Genomic DNA, 23,313 nt, shown 5'->3' with positions numbered 1-23,313 from the left:
CACCTGGACCATCTCTAACACATCCGTCACCTTCCTGGACCTTTCTGTCTCCATCTCAGGCCACCGCCTACAAACCGATGTCCATTTCAAGCCCACCGACTCCCACAGCTACCTGGAATACACTTCCTCCCACCCACCTTCCGGCAAAAATTCCATCCCCTATTCCCAATTCCTTCACCTCTGCTGCATCTGCTCCCAGGATGAGGCATTCCAGTCCCATACATCCCAGATGTCCTCGTTCTTCAAGGACCGCATCTTCCCCCAGCAGTGGTCAAGAACACCCTCAACCGTATCTCCCGCATTTCCCGCACCTCATCCCTCACACCCCGCCCCCGCAATAACCGCCAAAAGAGAATCCCCCTAGTGCTCACATACCACCCCACCAACCTCCGGATACAACACATCATCCTCCGACACGTCTGCCATCTACAATCCAACCCCACCACTAAAGACATTTTCCCAACCCCACCCTTGTCTGCTCCTCGACTCCTCGACTCCCTTGTCCGGTCCACACTCCTCTCCAACTCCACCACACCCGGCACCTTCCCCTGCAAACACAGGAAGTGCTACACCTGTCCCCACGCCTCCTCTCCCTCCCCCATCCCAGGCCCCAAGATGACTTTCCACATCAAGCAGATGTTCACCTGCACATCTGCCAAATGTGGTATATTGTATCCACTGTACCCAGTGTGGCTACCTCTACATTGGGGAAACCAAGCGGAGGCTTGGGGACCGCTTTGCAGAACACTGACGCTCGGTTCGCAATAAACAACTGCACTTCCCAGTCGCGAACCATTTCAACTCCCCCTCCCATTTCTTAGACAACATGTCCATCCTGGGCTTCCTGCAGTGCCATAATGATGCCACCCGTAGGTTGCAGGAACAGCAACTCATATTCCGCTTGGGAACCCTGTAGCCCAATGGTATCAACGTGGATTTCACAAGCTTCAAAATCTCCCCTTCCCCAACTGCATCCCAAAACCAGCCGAGCTCATCCCTGCCTGCCTAACCTCTTCTTCCTCTCATCTATCCCCTCCTCCCACCTCAAGCCACACCTCCATTTCCTACCTATGAACCTCATCCCGCCCCTTTGACCTGTCCGTCCTCCCCGGACTGACCTATCCCCTCCCTACCCCCCTACCCATACTCTCCTCTCCACCTATCTTCTCCTCTAGCCATCTTCGGTCCGCCTCCCCCCTCTCCCTATTTATTTCAGAATCCTCTCCCCATCCCCCTTTTCTGATGAAGGGTCTAGGCCCGAAACTTTAGCTTTTGTGCTCCTAAGATGCTGCTGGGCCTGCTGTGTTCATCCAGCTCCACACTTTGTTATCTATGAAGCAAGTACTATGTGTTTTCTGAGTTTGTGGGCGTGGGAACAACAATGGATAGCACTTTGAAAGAGCTGGCATGGGCTCAGGTGGCAGAATGTTCATCTCTCTTCTAAGATTCAATCCAAGAGAGTTGATTAACTAACTGAACATTTTTGATTGGACTAAAAGCAATATGAAATGAATAATGATACAGTGATCATGAAAGCATAAATGTGCCATTCAAACTGCAATGAGACATCCATGAAATTGATGGGCTGAATGGCCTCATTCAGTGTTATGACTCTGTGATTAGATGATGTATAATTTTTCGCTGAATAATAATAATCTTTGGTTGCAGGCACAATTCCATAAGAAGACAGTTAAATCTTTCCAATCCAGACTTTGACATCCAACAGTACCAAAGACAGGAAAAGCCAATGGACATTGGACGGATTAAGCCTGAGTTATACAAACAGAGGTCAGTGGACACCGATGATGGACGAAGGAACAATCGCACATGTGGCAAACTTAACTTCGTGCTGAAGTACGACTGCGACTTGGAACAGCTGATTGTCAAAATTCACAAGGCTGTCAACCTGCCTGCCAAGGACTTTTCGGGAACATCCGACCCTTACGTGAAGATATACTTGCTTCCAGACCGTAAAACCAAACACCAGACTAAAGTCCACCGCAAAACTCTCAACCCTGTCTTCGATGAAGCCTTCCTATTTTCTGTGCCCTACAACGAGCTGGCCAATCGGAAACTTCACTTCAGTGTCTACGACTTTGACAGGTTTTCCCGCCATGACGTGATTGGCCAAGTGGCTGTTGACAATTTCCTCGACTTGTCTGAGTTTCCTCGAGAGACCATGCTGTGGAGGGATATTTTACATGTCACTTCGGTAAGTGTAACCTACACTTTTATTTAGCTGAATTAATATAAAAGTGATATTTTATTATTGAGCACTTCATCAATATTGCGAAGACAATAGACACTTGAGCCAATTATTTGCCATTGACTCTCCATTAATGAAAAACTGCCAAAAATGGATTGAAATCTCAAGTCCTGTCTCCAAAATGACACTTGCTATTTTCGTGTGGGAGGGACTGGAGGAAGGCTGGCCTTTATACATTTAAGTTTTACAGAGGCATAAGGGCATTTAATTCATGTGGTGCCTCCACTGGACTGGGGTTTTGGCAACACTGTAGCATAGATGCCAGAATCTACATATTAGACTTACTAGGAGCATGTCTGAACTTTCTGAGTTTGTTTAAGTATTTGTCATACCCCCTGGGTAAGGTGAGATACGACTATGGAAATGATCATGAAACGCCTCAGGGTGGGGCCGTAGGGGGCCATGTATACTATTTCTAGTGATGTCTGAAATGCATAAAAGATGTCAGATATCATTTGGGATTGTTTAAGTAGAGATGCTTTTACTACACAATGCATAGATCTGGAGCAAAAACTAGGCATTCCAACTTTAATTTCGAGAAGTTTACCTTTATCTCAGCTCTACGTGGGGTCTGGGTTTTGCCCATTGTGATGTTTTGGATGAATTGGCATGATAGTTGTACTTGCAAAGCCTGCTGGGTGGTGACAGGGTTGGTACTGTGGTGGTATAGTGGCCATAATGAGCCATGTGGTGACAGTGGCATAGATTGTAATTTGTTTTCACTGATTCACAGGATGGGGACATTGCTGGCTAGTCAGCATTTATGGCCCATACCTCTGAGCAGTTAATACTCAATTGCATTGCTTTGGCTCCAGACCCATTTGTAGGCCAAACCATGTAAGGATGACAGCTTCCTTCCTAAAAGGATATTAATGAACCAGATAGATTTTTCCCACAAAGGCTTCATGGTCATCATTAGTGTCGTAATTCCACATTAATGAAAGCATGGATGGAATGGACCATAGGCATGCGTGAAGGCACAAAACCTTCATGAGTACATGAGAACCATAGGGTTCTTTGGGGCATCAGTTGGCACACAGGGTAGGAGGAACATCGAGGGATGGGTGTAGAGCTATAGCTGTCATTGCTATAGCTTGACATGATAGGGAATGTGTGCAGGCATAGGGGAATGATGATGGGTGAAAACTGGTGGATGTTTCTTGTTTTATTCTTAATTTTGTTAAAGTTTGGACACTGCATTAGAATGCTGGGGCAGGCTTTTGACCTAGCCTACTTCTGTAGCTGGAAGCCTCCTCAGTTCGTCCAAGGTGTCTTGCCTCAACTTCCACACTAGCCTGACCCCACAGACTGAAAAGCTGACATCCAGGCAGCTAATTTCAAAAATAGTAGGAACTGCAGATGCTGAAGAATCTGAGATAACAAGGTGTAGAGCTGGATGAACACAGCAGGCCAAGCAGCATCAGAGGAGCAGGAAAGCTGACGTTTCAAGCCTAGACCGTCCCCCATTTCTGAAGAAGGGCTTAGGCCTGAAACATCAGCCTTCCTGCTCCTCTGATGCTGCTTGGCCTGCTGTGTTCATTCAGCTCTACACCTTGTTGTAGCTAATTTCAAAGGCCAGGTTCATGGAGCTGGGAATGCTTTCATCTCTGCATACTTCAAGCAGGAGCGAATATCCAGGCCCTCATCTCTAATTGCCCTTATGATGAATATAATCTGATGCTTGGGTACATTTCAATGCATGAATAACCACAGCTTTCACTGAGGAAATTCAATTTTCCTTCATAATCCATTTTCCTCCAGCCTTTGTTGTGGGACAGGAATACCTGTCCCTTTTGAGGTCAGGCTCTCCATTTTAAGTGGTGTGCAAAAATCACATTTCCTCCTGCACACTATTTTCATCTGGTAGTGTGTGGTTTTGGAAGCCCATTAAGGTGACTTCTAAGAATTTGTGAAGACAATGGAGTGAATGCTGAAGAATCTGGAACATTTTGTAAGGTAAGTGTTAACTGTTTCCATACCTTCAAAATCACATTTTGATGCAACATTGTGATAAAGATGTATTTCTTGCAGCGATTTATCACAAGGATGTGAACTTTTAAAGATATTTTGGCCCTTGTTATGTGACTTTTCCAGGGAGAGACTGCCACAGTGCATTGAAAGATGGAAGAAAATCCCTGCCAAGCTATCTCATCATCTTTTGAACTATATTTTACATGTAGTGACAATTGCATCTGAAAAAAGGAAGCTGCTTTTGATAGTTGGGGCAAAAAAGAATCACCTACTTTCATCCATTGATTGACATTTTGCTTTGAAATTGAAATTAAAATAGGCACCTTGTATTCTTTTGCACTGAGATGATACTACATTGTTTGGACAGCTGTGGCCATTCTGAATGCTTGGTTAGGTTTCGGTACTAATTGGATTCAACACCTTGGGTGTTACATTTGTTTGAAAATGAGTGACAGTTTTAAGGGTTCTAATAACAGATTGAGCCTTTGATTTGTTTTTGGTTTGCTGACATAAACCATTAGGATTACATGTACAATAAGGTATTTTTACATAACTCAAGGCACGTTTCTTTTCTCAATATCTGTGTCAATGTGCGTGTGAAGGCTACTATTACCTGATTAAAGATTTACATTTTCTCCCAAGGAATATAAAATATTTTCATTTATACTGCATTGATCTAAAGCCTGGCCCAGTGGATGCTATATCTGTACGATACATGGGGGTGCATGGAGGCTGGTATGGGGTGACAGAATGTGTGGCAGGGTAGTGAAGTAGGGGATGAGATGTGAGGTTTTGTGGGTCTTTAAACAATGTTAGGATCTATACTATTGTTGCTGAGAATAAGGTCGGCCTTCTCACCAGCGCACGTTTACAGCCACATTGCCTAAAAATTTTCACAAAATGCACCATGAAGATCAGATTGAGCAATTTTACAGAGTAATCTGAGAAGGTAACAGAAAAGTCAAGGAATGGTAATATATTGGATGCAATTTAATTTTGTTTCCAAAAATCATCAAAGATTACTCATTATAGGCCAATTCACAAGATCAGGGAAAGCAGAATCAGGAGACAAGTGAAAAAATGGATTTTACATACATAGAACATTACAGCACAGTACAGGCCCTTCGGCCCTCAATGTTGTGCCAACCTGTCACACCGATCTAAAGCCCATCTAACCTACACTATTCCATGTACGTCCATATGCTTATCCAATGACGACTTAAATGAACCTAAAGTTGGCGAATCTACTACCGTTGCAGGCAAAGCGTTCCATTCCTTTACTACTCTCTGAGTAAAGAAACTACCTCTGACATCTGTCCTATATCTTTCACCCCTCAATTTAAAGCTATGCCCCCTCGTGCTTGCCGTCACCATCCTAGGAAAAAGGCTCTCCCTATCCACCCTATCTAACCCTCAGATTATTTTATATGTTTCAATTAAGTCACCTCTCAACCTTCTTCTCTCTAATGAAAACAGCCTCAAGTCCCTCAGCCTTTCCTCATAAGACCTTCCCTCCATACCAGGCAACATCCTAGTAAATGTCCTCTGCACCCTTTCCAAAGCTTCCACATCCTTCTTATAATGCGGTGACCAGAACTGTACACAATACTCCAAGTGCGGCCACACCAGAGTTTTGTACAGCTTCACCATAACCTCTTGGTTTCGGAACTCGATCCCTCTATTAATAAAAGGTAAAACACTGTATGCCTTCTTAACAGCCCTGTCAATCTGGGTGGCAACTTTCAAGGATCTGTGTACATGGACACCGAGATCTCTCTGCTCATCTACACTACTAAGAATCTTACCATTAACCCTGTACTTTGCCTTCTGGTTACTCCTACCAAAGTGCATTACCTCACACTTGTCTGCATTAAACTCCATTTGCCACCTCTCAGCCCAGCTCAGCAGCTTATCTATGTCTCTCTGCAACCTACAGCATCCTTTGTCACTATCCACAACTCCACCGACCTTAGTGTCGTCTGCAAATTCACTAACCCATCCTTCTACGCCCTCATCCAGGTCATTTATAAAAATGACAAACAACAATGGACCCAACACCGACCCTTGCGGTACACCACTAGTAACTGATCTCCAGGATGAACATTTCCCATCAACTACCACCCTCTGTCTTCTTTCAGCAAGCCAATTTCCGATCCAAACTGCTATATCTCCCACAATGCCATTCCTCCACATTTTGTACAATAGCCTATTGTGGGGAACCTTATCGAACGCCTTGCTGAAATCCATATGCACCACATCAACTGGTTTATTCTCATCTACCTGTTTGGTCACCTTCTCAAAGAACTCAATCAGGTTTGTGAGGCATAACCTTCCCTTCACAAAACCGTGCTGACTATCCCTAATCAATTTATTCTTTTCTAGATGATTATAAATCCTATCCCTTATAACCTTTTCCAACACTTTACCAACAACTGAGGTAAGGCTCACTGGTCTATAATTACCAGGATTGTCTCTACTCCCCTCCTTGAACAGGGGAACCACCTTTGCTAACCTCCAGTCATCTGGCACTATTCCTGTAGACAATGACGAGTTAAAGATCAATGCCAAAGGCTCGGCAATCTCCTCCCTGGCTTCCCAGAGGATCCGAGGATAAATCCCATCCGGCCCAGGGGACTTATCTATCTTCACCCTCTGACGGATTTCTAATACCTCTTCCTTGTGAACCTCAATCCCACCTAGTCTAGTAACCTGTATTTCAGTATTCTCCTCGACAACATTGTCGTTTTCTAGAGTGAATACTGTTGAAAAATATTCATTTAGCACTTCCCCGATCTCATCTGATTCCACACATAACTTACCACTACTATCCTTGATTGGGCCTAATCTTACTTTCGTCATTCTTTCATTCCTTAAATACCTATAGAAAGCCTTAGGGTTTACCCTGATCCTATCCGCCAACAACTTCTCATGTCTCCTCCTGGCTCTTCTGAGCTCTCTCTTTAGGTCTTTCCTAGCTACCTCGTAGCCCTCAATTGCCCTAACTGAGCCTTCACATCTCATCCTAACATAAGTCTTCTTCCTCCTCTTGACCAGATATTCCACCTCCTTCGTAAACCACAGCTCGTGCACTCTACAGCTTCCTCCCTGCCTGACAGGTACAGACTTATCTAGGACACACAAGAGCTTTTCCTTCAATAAGCTCCACATTTCTAATGTGTCCATCCCCTGCAGTTTCCTTCCCCATCCTATGCTCCCTAAATCTTGCCTAATCTCATCGTAATTGCCTTTCCCCCAGCTATAACTCTTGCCCAGTGGTATACACCTATCCCTTTCCATCACTAAAGTAAACATAACAGAATTGTGATCGCTATCACCAAAGTGCTCACCTACTTCCAAATCTAACACCTGGCCGGGCTCATTACTCAGTACCAAATCTAATTTGGCTTCGCCCCTTGTTGGCCTATCTACATACTGTGTCAGGAAGCCCTCCTGCACACACTGGACAAAAACTGACCCATCTATAGTACTCGAACTATAATGTTCCCAGTCAATATTTGGAAAGTTGAAGTCCCCCATGACAACTACCCTGTGTCTCTCACTCTTATCGAGAATCATCTTTGCTATCCTCTCCTCTACATCTCTGGAACTATTTGGAGGCCTATAGAAAACTCCCAACAGGGTGACCTCTCCTTTCCTGTTTCTAACCTCAGCCCATACTACCTCAGTTGACGAGTCCCCAAACATCCTTTCTGCAACTGTAATACTGTCCTTGACCAACAATGCCACACCTCCGCCCGTTTTACCATCTTCTCTGTTCTTACTGAAACATTTAAATCCCGGAACCTGCAACAACCATTCCTGTCCCTGCTGTATCCAGGATTGTTGGCTGACTTCAAGGCTAAAGGCAAAATGTGGGAGTATAGGCAAGTTATTCAGAGTGGTAGAACTTAGGATGTATTGTTTGACAAGAGTCAAATGTCCATTGCCACTCATAATTTATATTATTAAACTGGGTTTTGAAATCAAAAATCAGAATTTTTAAATTTACATAAGGCCTAAAATCGAATGGTAAAGAAAGTTAATACTGTGGAGGACTGTAACAAATTACAGGATGATACTAATAAATTGTAAAAATTGGGAAATGATTGGTAAATAGAGTGCAACATATATAAATGTGAGATGGTACCAAGAAGACTTATTTTCCTTGCAAGGTACAGGACTAGGTGGTAGAGGAAGCGATTTTGGAATACAAATACACTAACCAATAAAAGATTCAACACAGGTTAGCAGGATCATAAAGAAAAGCAAATTAAAGATCTGAATTCATTTTGAAAAGTCTAGAATTTAAAGGAGAGAAGTTGTGATAAACCTGTTACAAAATTTGCTTTGAAATCCTTACCTTTGGGTCGGATTTTCATTGCCAACGTTTTCCAGTTTATCACAAATGCCTGAAGAGAAAGTGTCTCAAATTGTAAGCTCCTCATTCTAGCGGGGGGTAGTAATGGGTCAGAGTTGGGCCTTCTGCCCTCGGAAACACTTCAAAGGCAGACAGAGAGATTGCCAAGTGCTGAAACAGGCCAGTTAAAAGGTTGGCATTGATTCTCACATATTTTGCTTCAATTGTGTTGATCAGTAGTAGGGCATCCAGCCCACAGTCCTTACCTCCACCACCCTGACCTACTTCTCATGGCCTACCATGAGAACTCATGACACTACATAACCTCCAATGACTACTCTTATCCTCATGTAACCCTGTTCATCTCTACTCATTCCAGCATCCCTAACAGCCCTAATGCTAACTCATGTTAACTAACGACCCTCAACCCCCTCCGCCAAATTTCCGTGGTCACTCAGAGCCCCATTCAAACCTAGCGCTGATTTATGACCTCTCATTCATCCATATGACCCTTAATGATCCATGTGCAAATTGAAGCTTACCCGTGACCCCTACCCAACACTGTTTGCCCATAAATGCTGATGTATCCTGTAACAACCAGGGGCAGACTGCAGGAGCAATGCTGAGATGACACAGCATAATATTTCAAGCACTTTTGTAGACTTAAAACTATATAAAAATTACTTTAATTGATAAAAGCCAATTGAACAAATTTTTGTTTTTTTGTAAGTTAGAACAAGAGCAGCAGCATGAAGGGTGGAATCAGGCTCCCACAAAACCAGGGTTTTAGTTTAGCTTTCTGTAGTTGTTAGGGTTATGAAGTTAGCTGTGGAAGTTGTTATGCATCACTCTCAGCCGCAGCAAAAAGCTGGGATTCTTTCTTTCTCTCTACTAGAATTTTTCCTTGGTGTTCTTTTCTGCTGGACTGGAGAAATATCACATGTGAGACAATTTATTTTATTGAATTTGGTTTTGCCAAGGGTGCGTTTATCAGCTGTTACTATATAGGAACAGTTGCTGTTTAGTAGTTAAATAATCTATTATTCTGTTAAGTTTTCCAATAGATTTAAAGTTATGCCAATTATTCTTTCTTTGGTTTGTATTTTAATTGGGGTTCAGAATAAAGTGTGTTACTGGAAAGCAGCACTTTACGCTTATCTTTAAAAAAAGATAAAAGTTAGGGTTGAAGCTATTTCCTTGATAGATTTGAGGGTGCTTTGGTCTGGTCCATAACAGTATACATATCAAGAAAGGATAAAAATGATAGATTTAGATGAGGAAAAATGTTCTGGTATAGATCGGTTGAATGTGTTATTTCTGCACTGTTAATCATATGTAATGCTATGCATTCCCATTCCCAGTGTAATCTACTGAGAAGGGCAATGAAAGTTGGGAGGAGAGGAAAAAAAAGTCTCTGAGAGATTCCTATCCATTTCCCTCTAGCGATGAAACTTGTCCAGGGATCACATGTCCCACACTACTGGTTTTCTCTGGGTTGTGATCTCTGTACCTAACAGAAGCACATTCAGGTCTTTACTTTAGACAACACAGAATGTTAGAATCCAATACAGCCAGCAGCATATGTTAAATTAGTAAGGAAGGAGATTGGTTTCAAGCCATGTGCATGTTTTTCATTGAAAGAACGGCATTCACAATAACAAGCAAATTATCATACCCAATTAAGCAATTTAAAATAATGCTGAATGTGTTATTTTTAATTGGGTCTTATTTTTGGTGATTACCAAACTTGCCTATTTCCCTTGCTTTACAAATTCAGAATTGTAGACTCTTATTTGCCCTCTAAAGTGGCCTATCAAAACAGTCCACTCCAATAGTGATAGAATAAAGCCCCAAGCACCTTCATCTGAGCACCTAGGAATATGTGGTAAGTGTCTGTCTCAGCAGCAACAGCTGCAACCTGAGAGTGGATTAAAGAGAAAGCTGGAATCTAACCTGTACGATGAGTCAGTTCATTGAGGTTTCCTACAACTGCAATGGGCACTTGTACTGCATTCTTTCAGAAAATTGTTAACCCATTTAAAAACAAATGGTACTTAAAAATAGCATCTTTCGCTTTTGCCTGTTAGCTTGCTGTCAGATGTTCAAACCTTGCAGATGTCAGCATTGAAGCATGTGAAACTGGCACTAAGATCCGATCAGTACAAGACTGACCCATTTTGTAGCCTCTTCCTCACTATCCCCTGGTTTATGTAGCCCAATTACTGATTCTCAAGCACTTCTTGTGTGCAGAATATTTGCGAGGTTGTAGTTGTGGAAGATTGTTGCCTTAAAAGAACATAAAGCTATTAAATCAATGAGCATTCATGAAAATGATGTATTTACTGTACCTGAGCCTGGTGATTTTGTGCAGTGAGTGTAAATGAAAAGCCATTTAGCTTGCTATCAATGTATGATCAGTTTCCATTCTGAAATGCTGTAACTGAACTGAATGCAATTTTATAAATGGTTAGAAGGCAGTTCTGCTACCTATTGAGTAGAAGCAAACCCTACACCAGAACCTGAATACTTAATTTAGTCTGATTCTGCAGTCACAGGACCTAGGCTGCATTGTCAGAAGTGTTGACATTAGCGGAGACTTACACTGATGCTGCCTCCCTGTCACAGTAGTTCAGGTGAATACTGAAAATCCAGCCAGAAGGATTTAATGTTTCACTATGCATTAACAGTAGTGACTTCACTTTAAAAGTAATTTATTGATTGTGGCACTGATTACAGAAATCAGCTGCATTCTCCTCTAAGTAAGCAGATCAAACTCTGATAATGTTGAATGTTATAGCTTAGGCTGACACTCCCAGTGTAGTCATCAGCCAGTGCTGCACTATCAGAGGTACCATCTTTCAGACAAGGCTTTAAATCAAGACCCTGCCTTCCATCTCAGATGGACATAACAGACCCCATTGAGTTATTTTGAACATCACAGAGATCTCCCCCGTGTCCAGGACCCCAATATTTATTTTTCAATCAGCATCAATAAAACAGATGATTTATCTAAAACTGCACTTTTACACTGTGGTGGGATTATACATTTTAAAAAATGATTTGCTATAATTTTAGGATGTCTTTAGTTCATAAAAATGCTATATTAGTGCAAGTCTGGTTGTCTTGTTATGGCAGCCCTCCATTTAAAATATTAGCTTTTCAGTGTCAATGATAACACTAGCTAAGCGATCTGTATTTCTTAAATTGCTTCCAAGTATTACTTTAATTTGCAAACCAGAAAAAAAAATTTGAAATTTGCATTTATCAGCACCACCCCATCAATATTGCTGGTCCTGGCAGATTTTTCGCTCTTTGGTGTCAGGAAGAATTAAGGCAAATCCAGCTGCGAGCTCATTGCACCTGCCTCTGCAAAATCATGTTCCTTTTTAAAAACAGGGTCAGCTTGCCTGAACAAGCAGCTGCAGTGTTCTGAGCTGCACACAAGACTGTTCAGTGCACCATCAGCTCTGAACAGCTTTGTTGTTCGTCTCTCTGTACTCTCCTCTTGTACAATCCCCTGAGATCTGTTCTATTCCAACTCTGGCCTCTTTCACATCCCTGATTTCCATTGTCCCACCATATGCCTTCAGCTGCCTTTGCCCTCAGCTCTAGAATATTTGTCCTAAAGCTCTCCACTTCTCTTCTTTTGCCTCCTACTTTAAGACACTCCTTAAAACCTGCCTGTATGACCGCGCTATGGCCATCTACTCTAACAGGGGGACAGCACAGTGGCTCAGTGGTTAGCACTGCTACCTCACAACAATCACAGAATCAAGGGACTGTTACAGCTCAATGGGAGGCCTTTAACCCTGGATCTCTCAATGAACATCACACATTCTCCTGCCATCTCCCATAACCTGCACATTTTTCCTTTTCAAATCAGCATCCAATTTCCTTTTTCGTTTTATTAATTAAATCTGATTCCATCACATTCTCAGTTAATGCACTCCAGACCCTAACCACTCATTGTGTCAAAGTATGACCATAAGAATTAGAAACAGTAGTAGGCCATTTGCCTCGTCAAGTACCTGCACCATTCAATCGAGATCACAGCAAACCTGTCAGTCCTCAATTTCAGTTTCCTGCCTTTTCCCTAGAACTCTTGATTTTTTCATAACTTAAAAATCAGTCAACATTTAAAAAAAACTGTGGATGCTGTAAATAAGAAACAAACAAAACAAAAATTGCTGCAAGATTCGGAAGAATGTCCATGGGCCCCAAAACAGGGGGATTGAGTTTAAGAGTCGTGAGATCTTGTTGCAGCTCTATAAAACTTTGGTTAGACCGCACTTGGAATACTGCGTCCAGTTCTGGGCGCCCTATTATAGGAAAGATGTGGATGCTTTGGAGAGGGTTCAGAGGAGGTTTACCAGGATGCTGCCTGGACTGGAGGGCTTATCTTATGAAGAGAGGTTGACTGAGCTCGGTCTCTTTTCATTGGAGAAAAGAAGGAGGAGAGGGGACCTAATTGAGGTATACAAGATAATGAGAGGCATAGATAGAGTTGATAGCCAGAGACTATTTCCCAGGGCAGAAATGGCTAGCACGAGGGGTCATAGTTTTAAGCTGGTTGGTGGAAAGTATAGAGGGGATGTCAGAGGCAGGTTCTTTACGCAGAGAGTTGTGAGAGCATGGAATGCGTTGCCAGCAGCAGTTGTGGAAGCAAGGTCATTGGGGTCATTTAAGAGACTGCTGGACATGTATATGGTCACAGAAATTTGAGGGTGCATACATGAGGATCAATGGTCGGCACAACATTGTGGGCTGAAGGGCCTGTTCTGTGCTGTACTGTTCTATGTTCTATGTTCTATGTTCTAAAACATTAATTCTGTTTTCTCTCCACGGATGCTGCCAGAACTGCTGAGTTTTTCCAGCAATTTCTGTTTTTGTTTCTAAAAATCTGTCTATCTCAGTCTTGAATAATCTTAATAAACATCACTGACAACCCTCTGCGATAAAGAACTCAATGTATTCATTACCCTCTGAGAGAAGAAATTCCTTTTTGTCTCTGACTTAAATGTGCAACCCCTTACTGTAGGGTTATGCTTTCTCCCACAAGGGGAAACAACTTTTCTATGTCTGCTCCATCAATTCCCTGAAGACTCTTGCATGTTTCAAAAAGGTTTTGTCTCATTTTTCCAAATTCCAATAATTACAGGCCCAACTTACTTAACTTCTCTTCATGAAACAGTCACTCCATACGCTATCAAACAAGTGAACTTTCTCTGGACTACCTCCAATACCAACATATCTTCTAATAGAAAAGTGATACAAAACTGTTCGCAGTATTCCAGCTGTATTCTGACTGGTCCCCTCACAATTTTATATATCTCAATTATGTCCTTCCTCAGTCTCCTCTGCTCCAAGGTAAGTAGCCCCAGTCTATCCAATCTCTCTTCATAACTGATTCTCTGCATCCCAGGGATCACCCTGGTAAATCTCCTCTGCACCCTCTTCAATTACTCATACATCCATGCCCATGATCAAGCTAGTCAAGATGCTTATATTAATACAACAACCTTGTGTATTTTAGACCGAAAGAACATGTACATGCATTGCACCTGTTTCAGTGGAACGGAATAGGTGGCAGTCATTCTCTGGTATATTCCTCAGGGCAACGTTTCAATCAGAGTCAACCTGTCTGACTTAAATTTATACAAAGCTTGGCATTTAGCTGTCAGTCTCATCAAACTGGTGCATTCTCCTTGGCAATACCTCTATCAGACAGAGTCTACTTGTCAATCAAACAGGTTGTTCTTCTCATAAAGGGCAAAGGTATGGTTCCCCCATTACATTAATATTCTTGCAAACTTCCAATATGTGTGCGAGGCAAGGTTTTTTGAAAAAATGTGTCTTTTAACAGCAATATTCAAGGTCAGTGCTACCACATGACAAAACATATGTTGTGCCAAAATAACATGTATCTAGCTGCTTCCGTGCAATAGACTACACGTTCTTCATAACAAGAGATTCTTTGTTTTGAGCAATGCCAACTGATTTTCCTTGCCCAGTCAGATCAAGAAGACCTTATTGATCCCTACTAGACAAGAGGCAGTAAATCTACCAGCTGGATCTAGCGCCATGGTATGCGGTGGTGAGGATCCATCACACAATAGAAACATCTTCTTTATGTCTATTTAGTCAAACCCTTTTAAAAACTTTAAAGGCCTCTTTCAGGTCAATTCTTAATTGCTTCTTTCTAAAAATAAAAAATACAGCCTCTTCAACTTCTGGACAGTTGATATTTCTCGTATCATCAGTGTCAATGATCTTGCACTTTTTCTGGTACTTTTACATCCTATTTTATTCCATCCCAATATCTCTTAAAGATGTCTTAATCAAGATTGTCAACAATTGATACCACAAGCAATTAACCTCCATAAAAATCTAGCAGCGCCAACGGATTAATTTTCTGTGTGGGGGGCAGGCCTGAAATGTATTTCTCCTATCTTCATGTCAACTGACATCAATTAATGTTCAAAACATACACCAGGATAATGGTAATAAACAGCATTTGCCTATTTTCTAACATCATCTAAATTAGCTTGTAAAAAATGAGGCTAAAATTCGTTTTTAAAGGAATTGCAATTGTGTGGTTATTGTCAAAAACATTAATGCAAATAGGAAGCAATTATTGACCACGATGTTGCAGTCTTTATTATCTCCACTGGACTTATTGTATTACATTATCTTTGCAAACATTCAATACATTTTAAATGTTGTGATGCATGAGATTATAGATTTAGAAAATTTTCTGTATTGGCTTTCGCTTCTCTTGCTTGGCTCATGCTAAGCCATGTTTTTGCTAAGAGAACCCTACAAGTTCATAGAACATAGAAAAGTGCAGCACAGTGCAGGCCCTTCGGCCCACGATGTTGTGCCATGGAATAATCCTAATCCAAACATAAAATAACCTAACCTACATTCCCCTCATTTCACTGCTGTCCATGTGCATGTCCAGCAGTCGCTTGAATGTCACTAATGACTCCGCTTCCACGACTACCACTGGTAAACTATTCCATGCGCTCACAACTCTCTGGGTGAAGAACCTCCCGCTGACATCTCCTCTATACCTTCCTCCTAACACCTTAAAACTATGACCCCTCGTGGCAATCAATCCTGCCCTGGGGAAAAGTCTCTGGCTATAGACTCTATCCATGCCTCTCATTATCTTGTACACCTATCAGTTCAGTTGTAGATCTCTAACTATTTGTTTCATCTAAAATGTGTGGCTGTAAAATGCCCATCTACAGTGATATATAGCTCTGACAGGCATTGTAAATTGGTTACTTTTATAATGCTGCCAGTTACCTCACTCAGGATACAGCCAGAACACCTGAGCACCTGGATTATATACGGAAGGTACTCTCCCCACACCCAATGTAGATATCAGGGGCAAGCTTGCCTCTGTTTCGTTACCTCTGTCTGCCTTAATTTTGAAGGTGGCAGTCATTTAATTAGCAATGAGGTGGGACAATCTCCAAGTCTACATTCCTCTTCGTAGAGTTGCTGGCCAATCAGAGCCTGGTAGATCTGCATTGCCAGCAAAACAAAACAGGAACAGTTGGTGGTCACTACCGGGAGTACGGTTAGACCAAGGAAGTGATGTTCGGTAATGGTTCACAACTTTAAGGAATGTCTTAGATCTCACTGGGGGACAGGCTAACAAACTTCAATGTCATTAAGAAGGGGAGGACATCTTTGACAGGGCAAAGGAGGGTGGGCGAACACGGGGATGTAAAATTGTTTGGATCATCACTTGACTAGCATTGCAGGATAGATGTACCCCATGTCCTTTAACTGAGCAGCACGAGTGCCTTTCTCACTACTTGTTAACTTAAAAGCAGTGCTGAGTAAGATCCTTAATTGGCCATTAATTTCCCATTTGAAGACCTCCAGTTAGGCCAATGTGACTGACTTCTCCTCTACATCTTGAGTAAAATTTCATGGTTTGCCCACCTGGTTCCCCACTTGAAGGTAGGCCATAGGAGTCTACCCACTGCTCCTCACCAAAGTCAAGTGGAGCATTCAGAATGTTAGAAGGGGCGAAACTAAGCATTCATTAACTTGCAAAACTCTGATTTCAGTAACTGGCTGATCACAAAACCAAATGTTTCAGTTTTGCATGCAGTTTATCCGATTTGCGAACCAAAGGGCCTGTTTCTATGCTGTACAACACTCACTACATTCTTTCACTATCAGTGCTACTGCACTGGGACCAAAGAAAGGACTCGACTAATGACATGAGAAAAAGGAAACAATGTTAAGTGTTCTAAGAGCGATCTCTCATAATTAACCCCATCCAAACTCAACCAACAGCCCTCATACCGATCCAAACTTTTACTAAGTCAAAAGCCCATAAGAACAGTCTCCAATAAAGAGGAAAGTATTTGGGAGGTTAAGGGCGGACGAGCAGATTGTGGTTCAGGATGGAATATCCCAGCAAACTGAGTGATCTTTATAGGTCCTGGAAAAGCACTTGAAAGACAAAAGGAGATGCATTTGATCCTTCTTGAGGAACTGATAAATTATTTAGATTCAAGCAGTAATAGAGCTGTTCCTTAGTTCCTTTAGAAGAGCTTAACATAATTTACCTTGAATAGAAATCAATGAACAAGCGTTGAAGTTGCCAACGATAACAATGAATTGTATGAATGCCCTCAGTTCTTACTTCAGTGTAGGTGTTAACTCATTTAAAATTGGCATCTGCATTAAAATAAAAGAGAGAAGAACGCTTTAGGAACAGAGTAACCTTGACGTCACCAACTGTAATTTCAAAATATTCGTTCATACCAGGCTAGTTCTTATTCATGGAGTATTGAAATAGCTACATGATGTCTTGGAACTGGTGCCATTATTTTAACTTTTACTTCACCCAGAAATGGCATATTATTATCAATGAGCAATTATAATCACTCGTCAACAACCTTCTCACAGCCAAATCATAGGGAATAGGAATGAGAGTAGACATATTCTACCATTAAATAAGATTATGGCTAATCTTCTGTCTCAAATCCTCATTCCCACTCTGCATACTTCTTCATTCTCTGAGAAATCAATATCTATCTAACCTAATCTTGAATAAGTTTAATGGGACAGCATAAACAAACTCCACAAGGAAGAGAATTCCAAAGATTTACAACGCAGTAAGGGAAGAAATTTCTTCCCATCTCAGTCGTCTGCTAATACTGCAGATTTGTCCTGGAGCTGAGATGACTGGCCTTCAACAATCACAGATGTCTTAATTTGTGTCATGTATAACTCCAAACAGTGGAGAGTTTGCCCCTGATTCCCATTGATTCCAGTTTTGGTAGGGCTCCTAGATACCACATTTAGTCAAATGCTGCCTTGATGTCAAAGATTCATATTGTCACTTTTGCCCTCACCTGGCTGGGTTGGATTTCTCCTGCTAGTCATGTACAGGACATACTTGGGCAATTTTCAAGTTGACAATACTGAGGTGTACTGGAAAAGCTTGGCCCAGGATGCAGCAGGTTTGGATCATCAGCCTTCAACATTATTGCTAGGATGGCATCAGACTCATAGCCTTTGGAGTATCCAGTGCTTCTGACTGTTTCGTGATAACATGTGGAGTGAATTAAACTGGTTGAAGACTGGTATCTGTGATCAGCACCTTGGCAAGGGGTTCAAGATATATCATCTACTCAGTGCCACACAGATTGGTCATGCACAAAGAGCAGGACATCCTAGCTAATCCAACCTAGCTAATTACTTCCACATCAGTCTACTCTCAATCATCAATAAAGTGATGGAAGGTGTCATCAACAGTGCTGTTAGTGCTAGCAGAGCACCTCCTCAGCAATGACCTGGTCACTGATGTCCGTGTCCAACAAGACCAATCACTTGCTGACCTTATTGCAGACTTTCTTGTATCAATATTTCGACAAAAAGAGCTGAATTCCAGAGGTGAGATGGGAGTGACTGCTTTTGACATCAAAAGGACAATTAATTTGATTGTGGCATCAAGGCCAAGAAAAACTGGAATCAGCGTAAATCAGGGAGAAAATGTACTGCTGGTTGGAGTGATACATGGCACTAAAGAACGTGGTTGTGATTGTTGATTATCTCAGTTCCAGGACATCTCTGCAGGAGTTCCTCAGGATAGTGCCCTGGACCTAACTATCTTCAGCTGCTTCATGAATAACCTTCCTTTCATCATAAGGTCAAAAGTGTGGATATTTGCTGATGCTTGCCCAATGTTCAGCACTGTTGAAAACTCCTCAGATGCTGAAGAAGTCTGTGTTCAAATGCAGCAAAACCTCAACAATATCCAGGTTTGAGCTGCCAAGTGGCAAATAAATTTCATTCTACACAAGTACTGGGCAGTGGCCATCTCTAACAAGAGAGGTTTAAATACCGCTGCTTGACATTAAATGCTATTACATTGCTAAGCTCTCCACGATCAACATGCTGGGTACTACCATTGAGCAGAAACTGAAGGGAACTAGTTGTATAAATACTTTGTTAAAAGACCAGGTCAGAGGCTTGGAATCTTGCAGTATTTCACCTTCTGAATCCTCACTCTGTCCACCATTTACAAAGCATAAGTCAGAAATGTGATGGAAAACTCCCCACTTGCCTAGAACTACAACACGTAAGAGGCTTGAGAGCATCCAGGCCCAATCCAGCTCACTTCACTGGCAGCGCAACCACAAACATCCACACTCTCCACCATCAAATCTCAGCAGAAGCAGTGTGTACCATCTACAAGATACACTGCAGAAATTCACCGAGGTTCCCGAGCCAATCCCTTTCAAACTCAAAACCACTGTCACCTAGAAGGACAGGGGCAACAGATACATAAGAATACCACCAGCTACAAGTTCCCCTCCAAGCCATTCATAACCCTGATTTGGAAATATATCGTCATTCTCTTGGTGTCACAGAGGCAAATTCATGGAACCCCTTCCCAAACAGCATTTCAGGTGTATATACACCAAATGGCTGGCAGCAATCAAAAAGGATATTGATTAGAAAATAAGGAAGATAAAGGGGGTGTATGATGCATACCGGAATGATAATAGCAATAGAAATTATGTAGAGTATTTCAAATGTAGGAGAGAGACTAAGGTTGGGAGAAAGAAGGCTAAGAGGAAGCAGAGGGAAAGAATGAGCTAAAACAAATAATACAATATTCTTCATGCATATTAAAAGTAAAAGATTAGCAAAGGATACAGTGGAGCCCCTAAGGAACAAGCAGGTTGAACTGCTAACCAAAGCAAAAAGTATGGAAGACTCAGATGCCATCCTAGCCATGAATCAGTAGCTTGTTTCTGTCTTCACCAAACTGAAAGATGGTGACAATGGCCCAATGGAAAATGTGGGTTTTGAGTGACTGAGCAGTATAGTGATAGATAATGAAGAGTTGCTCAAAAGGCTGGCAGCACTCCAAGTAAAGAAGTCAACAGATCTAGATGATAAAATGTGAGGCTGGATGAACACAGCAGGCAAAGCAGCATCTCAGGAGCACAAAAGCTGACGTTTCGGGCCTAGACCCTTCATCAGAGCTCTCTGATGAAGGGTCTAGGCCCGACACGTCAGCTTTTGTGCTCCTGAGATGCTGCTTTGCCTGCTGAGTTCATCCAGCCTCACATTTTATTATCTTGGAATCTCCAGCATCTGCAGTTCCCATTATCTCTGAACAGATCTAGATGGGTTGCATCCTGGATTGATGAGAATATAACTTGAGGCATAGCAGAGAAGGGGAAATCTATGAGAATTGTGATGATTAATGGAGGACTGAGGGTGTTGTACTTAAATGCACACCGTATACAAAATAAGGTGAATGAACTTGTAGCGCAGATTGAAATTGGCTAGCCCAATATTGTGGGTATCACAGAGATGTGGCTGTAAGGAATTCAGGGCTGAAAACTAAATATCAAAGGATATAAATCCTGCCAAAAGAACAGGCAGATAGGCAAGAGGGCTCAAAGTTAAATTAATTTAATCTCAAGATGATATAGCGTTGAAGCAGTAGAATCGCTGGGATAGGGTTGAGAAACTGCAAAGGCAAAAAGACGCTGAAGGGAATATTGCACAAGTCTCCTTGCAGTAGTCAGGATGTGGGACAGAAATAAGAAGATAATACCTTTCTTATCTGCTTTTTCTCTTAATTATGGGAGCTTCACTTTACGAGTCGACTGGGTAAATCAGGAAAGGAATTCACGGAATGTGTATGAATTTTTTTTTGGAGTAGCTTGTAGTAGTGCCTACTAAGGGATAGGCAATTCTGGATTTGGTTATATGTAATGAGGCAGACTTAATTGTATAAGAAGACAACACACTTTTGCAAGGCAAAATGGGAATGGCAATAAATGCAGGCCTAAACAGCAATTCCCACATCCTGTGAATGAATAAATTAAAAAGCAATTCAGCCAACAGCTGAGGAGTAAAGAGATAACAAGGCGTTGAGCTGGCTGAACACAGCAGGTCAAGCAGCATCACAGGAGCAGGAAAGCTGACATTTCGGGCCTAGACCCTTCTTCAGGGGAGGAGGGTAACTTCTTCAGGGAAGGCACCCTTAGAAGAGGCTTCGCAGTGGGGTTAAAATTGTTTGAGAGATAGTAAGAACTGCAGCTGCTGGAGAATCTGAGATAACAAGGTTTAAAACTGGATGAACACAGCAGGCCAAGCAGCATCACAGGAGCAGGAAGGCTGACGTTTCGGGCCTAGACCCGAAACATCCAGTTTCCTGTTCCTGTGATGCTGCCTGACCTGCTGTGTTCATCCAGTTGTAAACCTTGTTATCAGCTGAGGAGTAAAAGTCAATTTAACATTTAAGTTATAAATGTTTATCTTCTACGTTTTTCTGCAAACATACTCTCTTCTCTGATGAGTATTTCCAAGCTTTTGTGAACTTATGAAAATCAATCCCATATTTTATCCAACATTTAATTAACATCTTAAGCAAAATTTAAAGTAGTTACTGTCCTTCCCTGACGTTGAATAATGCACAGTGTGAAACTACATCATATTTCATAGCGGCCTTTTTCAAAATGCTGTAATCTGAGGAATATTTTCAGCCAATTCTCACCAGTGAAACTCAGTCCATGACAACAGCAATCAAGCATATTAATTTGGAATATAACTGGACTCCCAACTTTCTGTTTTCTCAGGATTTTATGAAGTGCTTTACAGTCAAATGAGTAATTTTGATGTATTGTTTTAACTTAGGAAATGCAGGAGCTAATTTGCAAACAGCAACATGACAATAACCAGACTTCTTTGAAGTGAGTAATTACTCAGTCAAAATACAATTCCATAACTTAGCTGTGCAAAAACTGAAGCATTGAGTTCAAATTTAGGAGTGGCTTTGAGAGAGTAAGTAAGGAGAAAATGTTTCCAATAGCAGGAGTAACCTAAAAAAAAATATAGGGTTAAGGCAATTGGTAAAGAATAAAGGGAAAAGGTGAGAAATACCTTGAATGCAGTGAGTTGCTGTGATGTGGAACACACACTTGCTGAAAGAGTGGTGGAGATAGATTCAGCAGTAACTTTGAAGAGAGAATCGGACAAGTAATTGAAAAGGGAAAGATAACAGTGTTTTTGCCAAAGAGCACTGGAGAGAAAGTAATTGGAAAGCTCTTTGAAAGAGAAGGTAGAGATATAATGGGCAGAATGGCTTCCCTCTGGTGGAGTAATTACTCAGTTCACAATTTCTCACTTTTAGCAACAAGGTCAACATGAAATATATTTTTTCTGCTCAAATGTTTCATCTGGCTCAATTTGGTTGCACGTTTAGCACCCTCCTATCCAATTTTGGTTATTTATTTAACATGGTCATTCTGGGGGATGCCTGGAAAAACTGTTTCACACAACGTTTGATGAAAATCCGAAACTCTCTTCCTCAAAAAAACTGTTGAATATTGCATGATCAATACAAAATTTTAAAACACATATTTCTGTCAGTCAAGTGTATTAAGGATTACAGAACCAAATTGATGGAGTTAAGAAAAACCTATCAGACATGATCTAACTGAATGACTGAATATGCTGAATAATCTACTTCTGTTCCTATCCATTTTTTTTTAATCTTGTCTGAGAAGGGTCATTTTGGAAGTTCTCTCTTGTATTTATTTTTAATCAGTTAGTTCAGTTATGAGGGACTTGGGCCCAGACCTCTGTCCTAGAGGTGGGGACATGACCATTGGACCGCAAGACCCTGAAAACACAGGGCATATGTTTGGTATTTTTAATAAACCCATTCAGACTCATTATGACGTAGCACTGAGGCAGGTGGCTCTACAAACCGAGATCTTCTACCCTAGAGGCTGGCAGACTACCACTGTGCCACAGGACAATTAGGTTCTCTCATGTACCAAGATTCCGATGTCATACTGGTCCTTGGAGGTTTTACATTCTAATTACACAACTGGTACAAACATGCCAACATCATGCCATTGATCAAGTGCCAATACATTAAAGCCAGTCCCATGTCAGTGTATTCTGTACCAGTATAATTTTGTTCTGTCCAGCATTTGTTGCCTTCCCCTAGCTGCCCATGAATTGAGTGGCTTGCTAGGCTATTTCAGAGGCAGCTCCAAGTCAACCACATTACTGTGGGTCTAGACTAAAATGTATGTCCAGCCAGGTGAGGATGACAGATTTCCTTTCCGGAGGACAAAAATGAGGTAGATGGGTTTTCCAACAATCGACAATGGTTTGATGGTCATCAGTGGTTGTTAATTCCAGAGTTTTG

The 23,313-nt window shown here is 41.7% G+C and overlaps 1 protein-coding gene across 3 annotated transcripts in view; it reads left to right on the top strand.

Moving 5' to 3' along the window:
* Positions 1–23,313, top strand: part of syt9b (synaptotagmin IXb) — a 98,268-nt gene that overhangs the window by 40,500 nt on the left and 34,455 nt on the right. For all 3 annotated transcript variants that reach the window (XR_007248972.2, XM_048545115.2, XM_048545116.1), the window contains exon 3: positions 1,669–2,212. Coding sequence is in view for 2 of the 3 variants with exons in the window: in XM_048545115.2 (XP_048401072.1) it covers positions 1,669–2,212 (544 nt within the window). In the remaining variant the exon portion in view is untranslated. The remainder of the gene's footprint in view (positions 1–1,668; positions 2,213–23,313) is intronic.

Source organism: Stegostoma tigrinum, chromosome 17, assembly GCF_030684315.1.
Source record: "Stegostoma tigrinum isolate sSteTig4 chromosome 17, sSteTig4.hap1, whole genome shotgun sequence".
NCBI lineage: Eukaryota > Metazoa > Chordata > Chondrichthyes > Orectolobiformes > Stegostomatidae > Stegostoma > Stegostoma tigrinum.
Note: the sequence above shows the minus strand (reverse complement) of the source record. Positions and strands in the feature narration are given on the sequence as shown.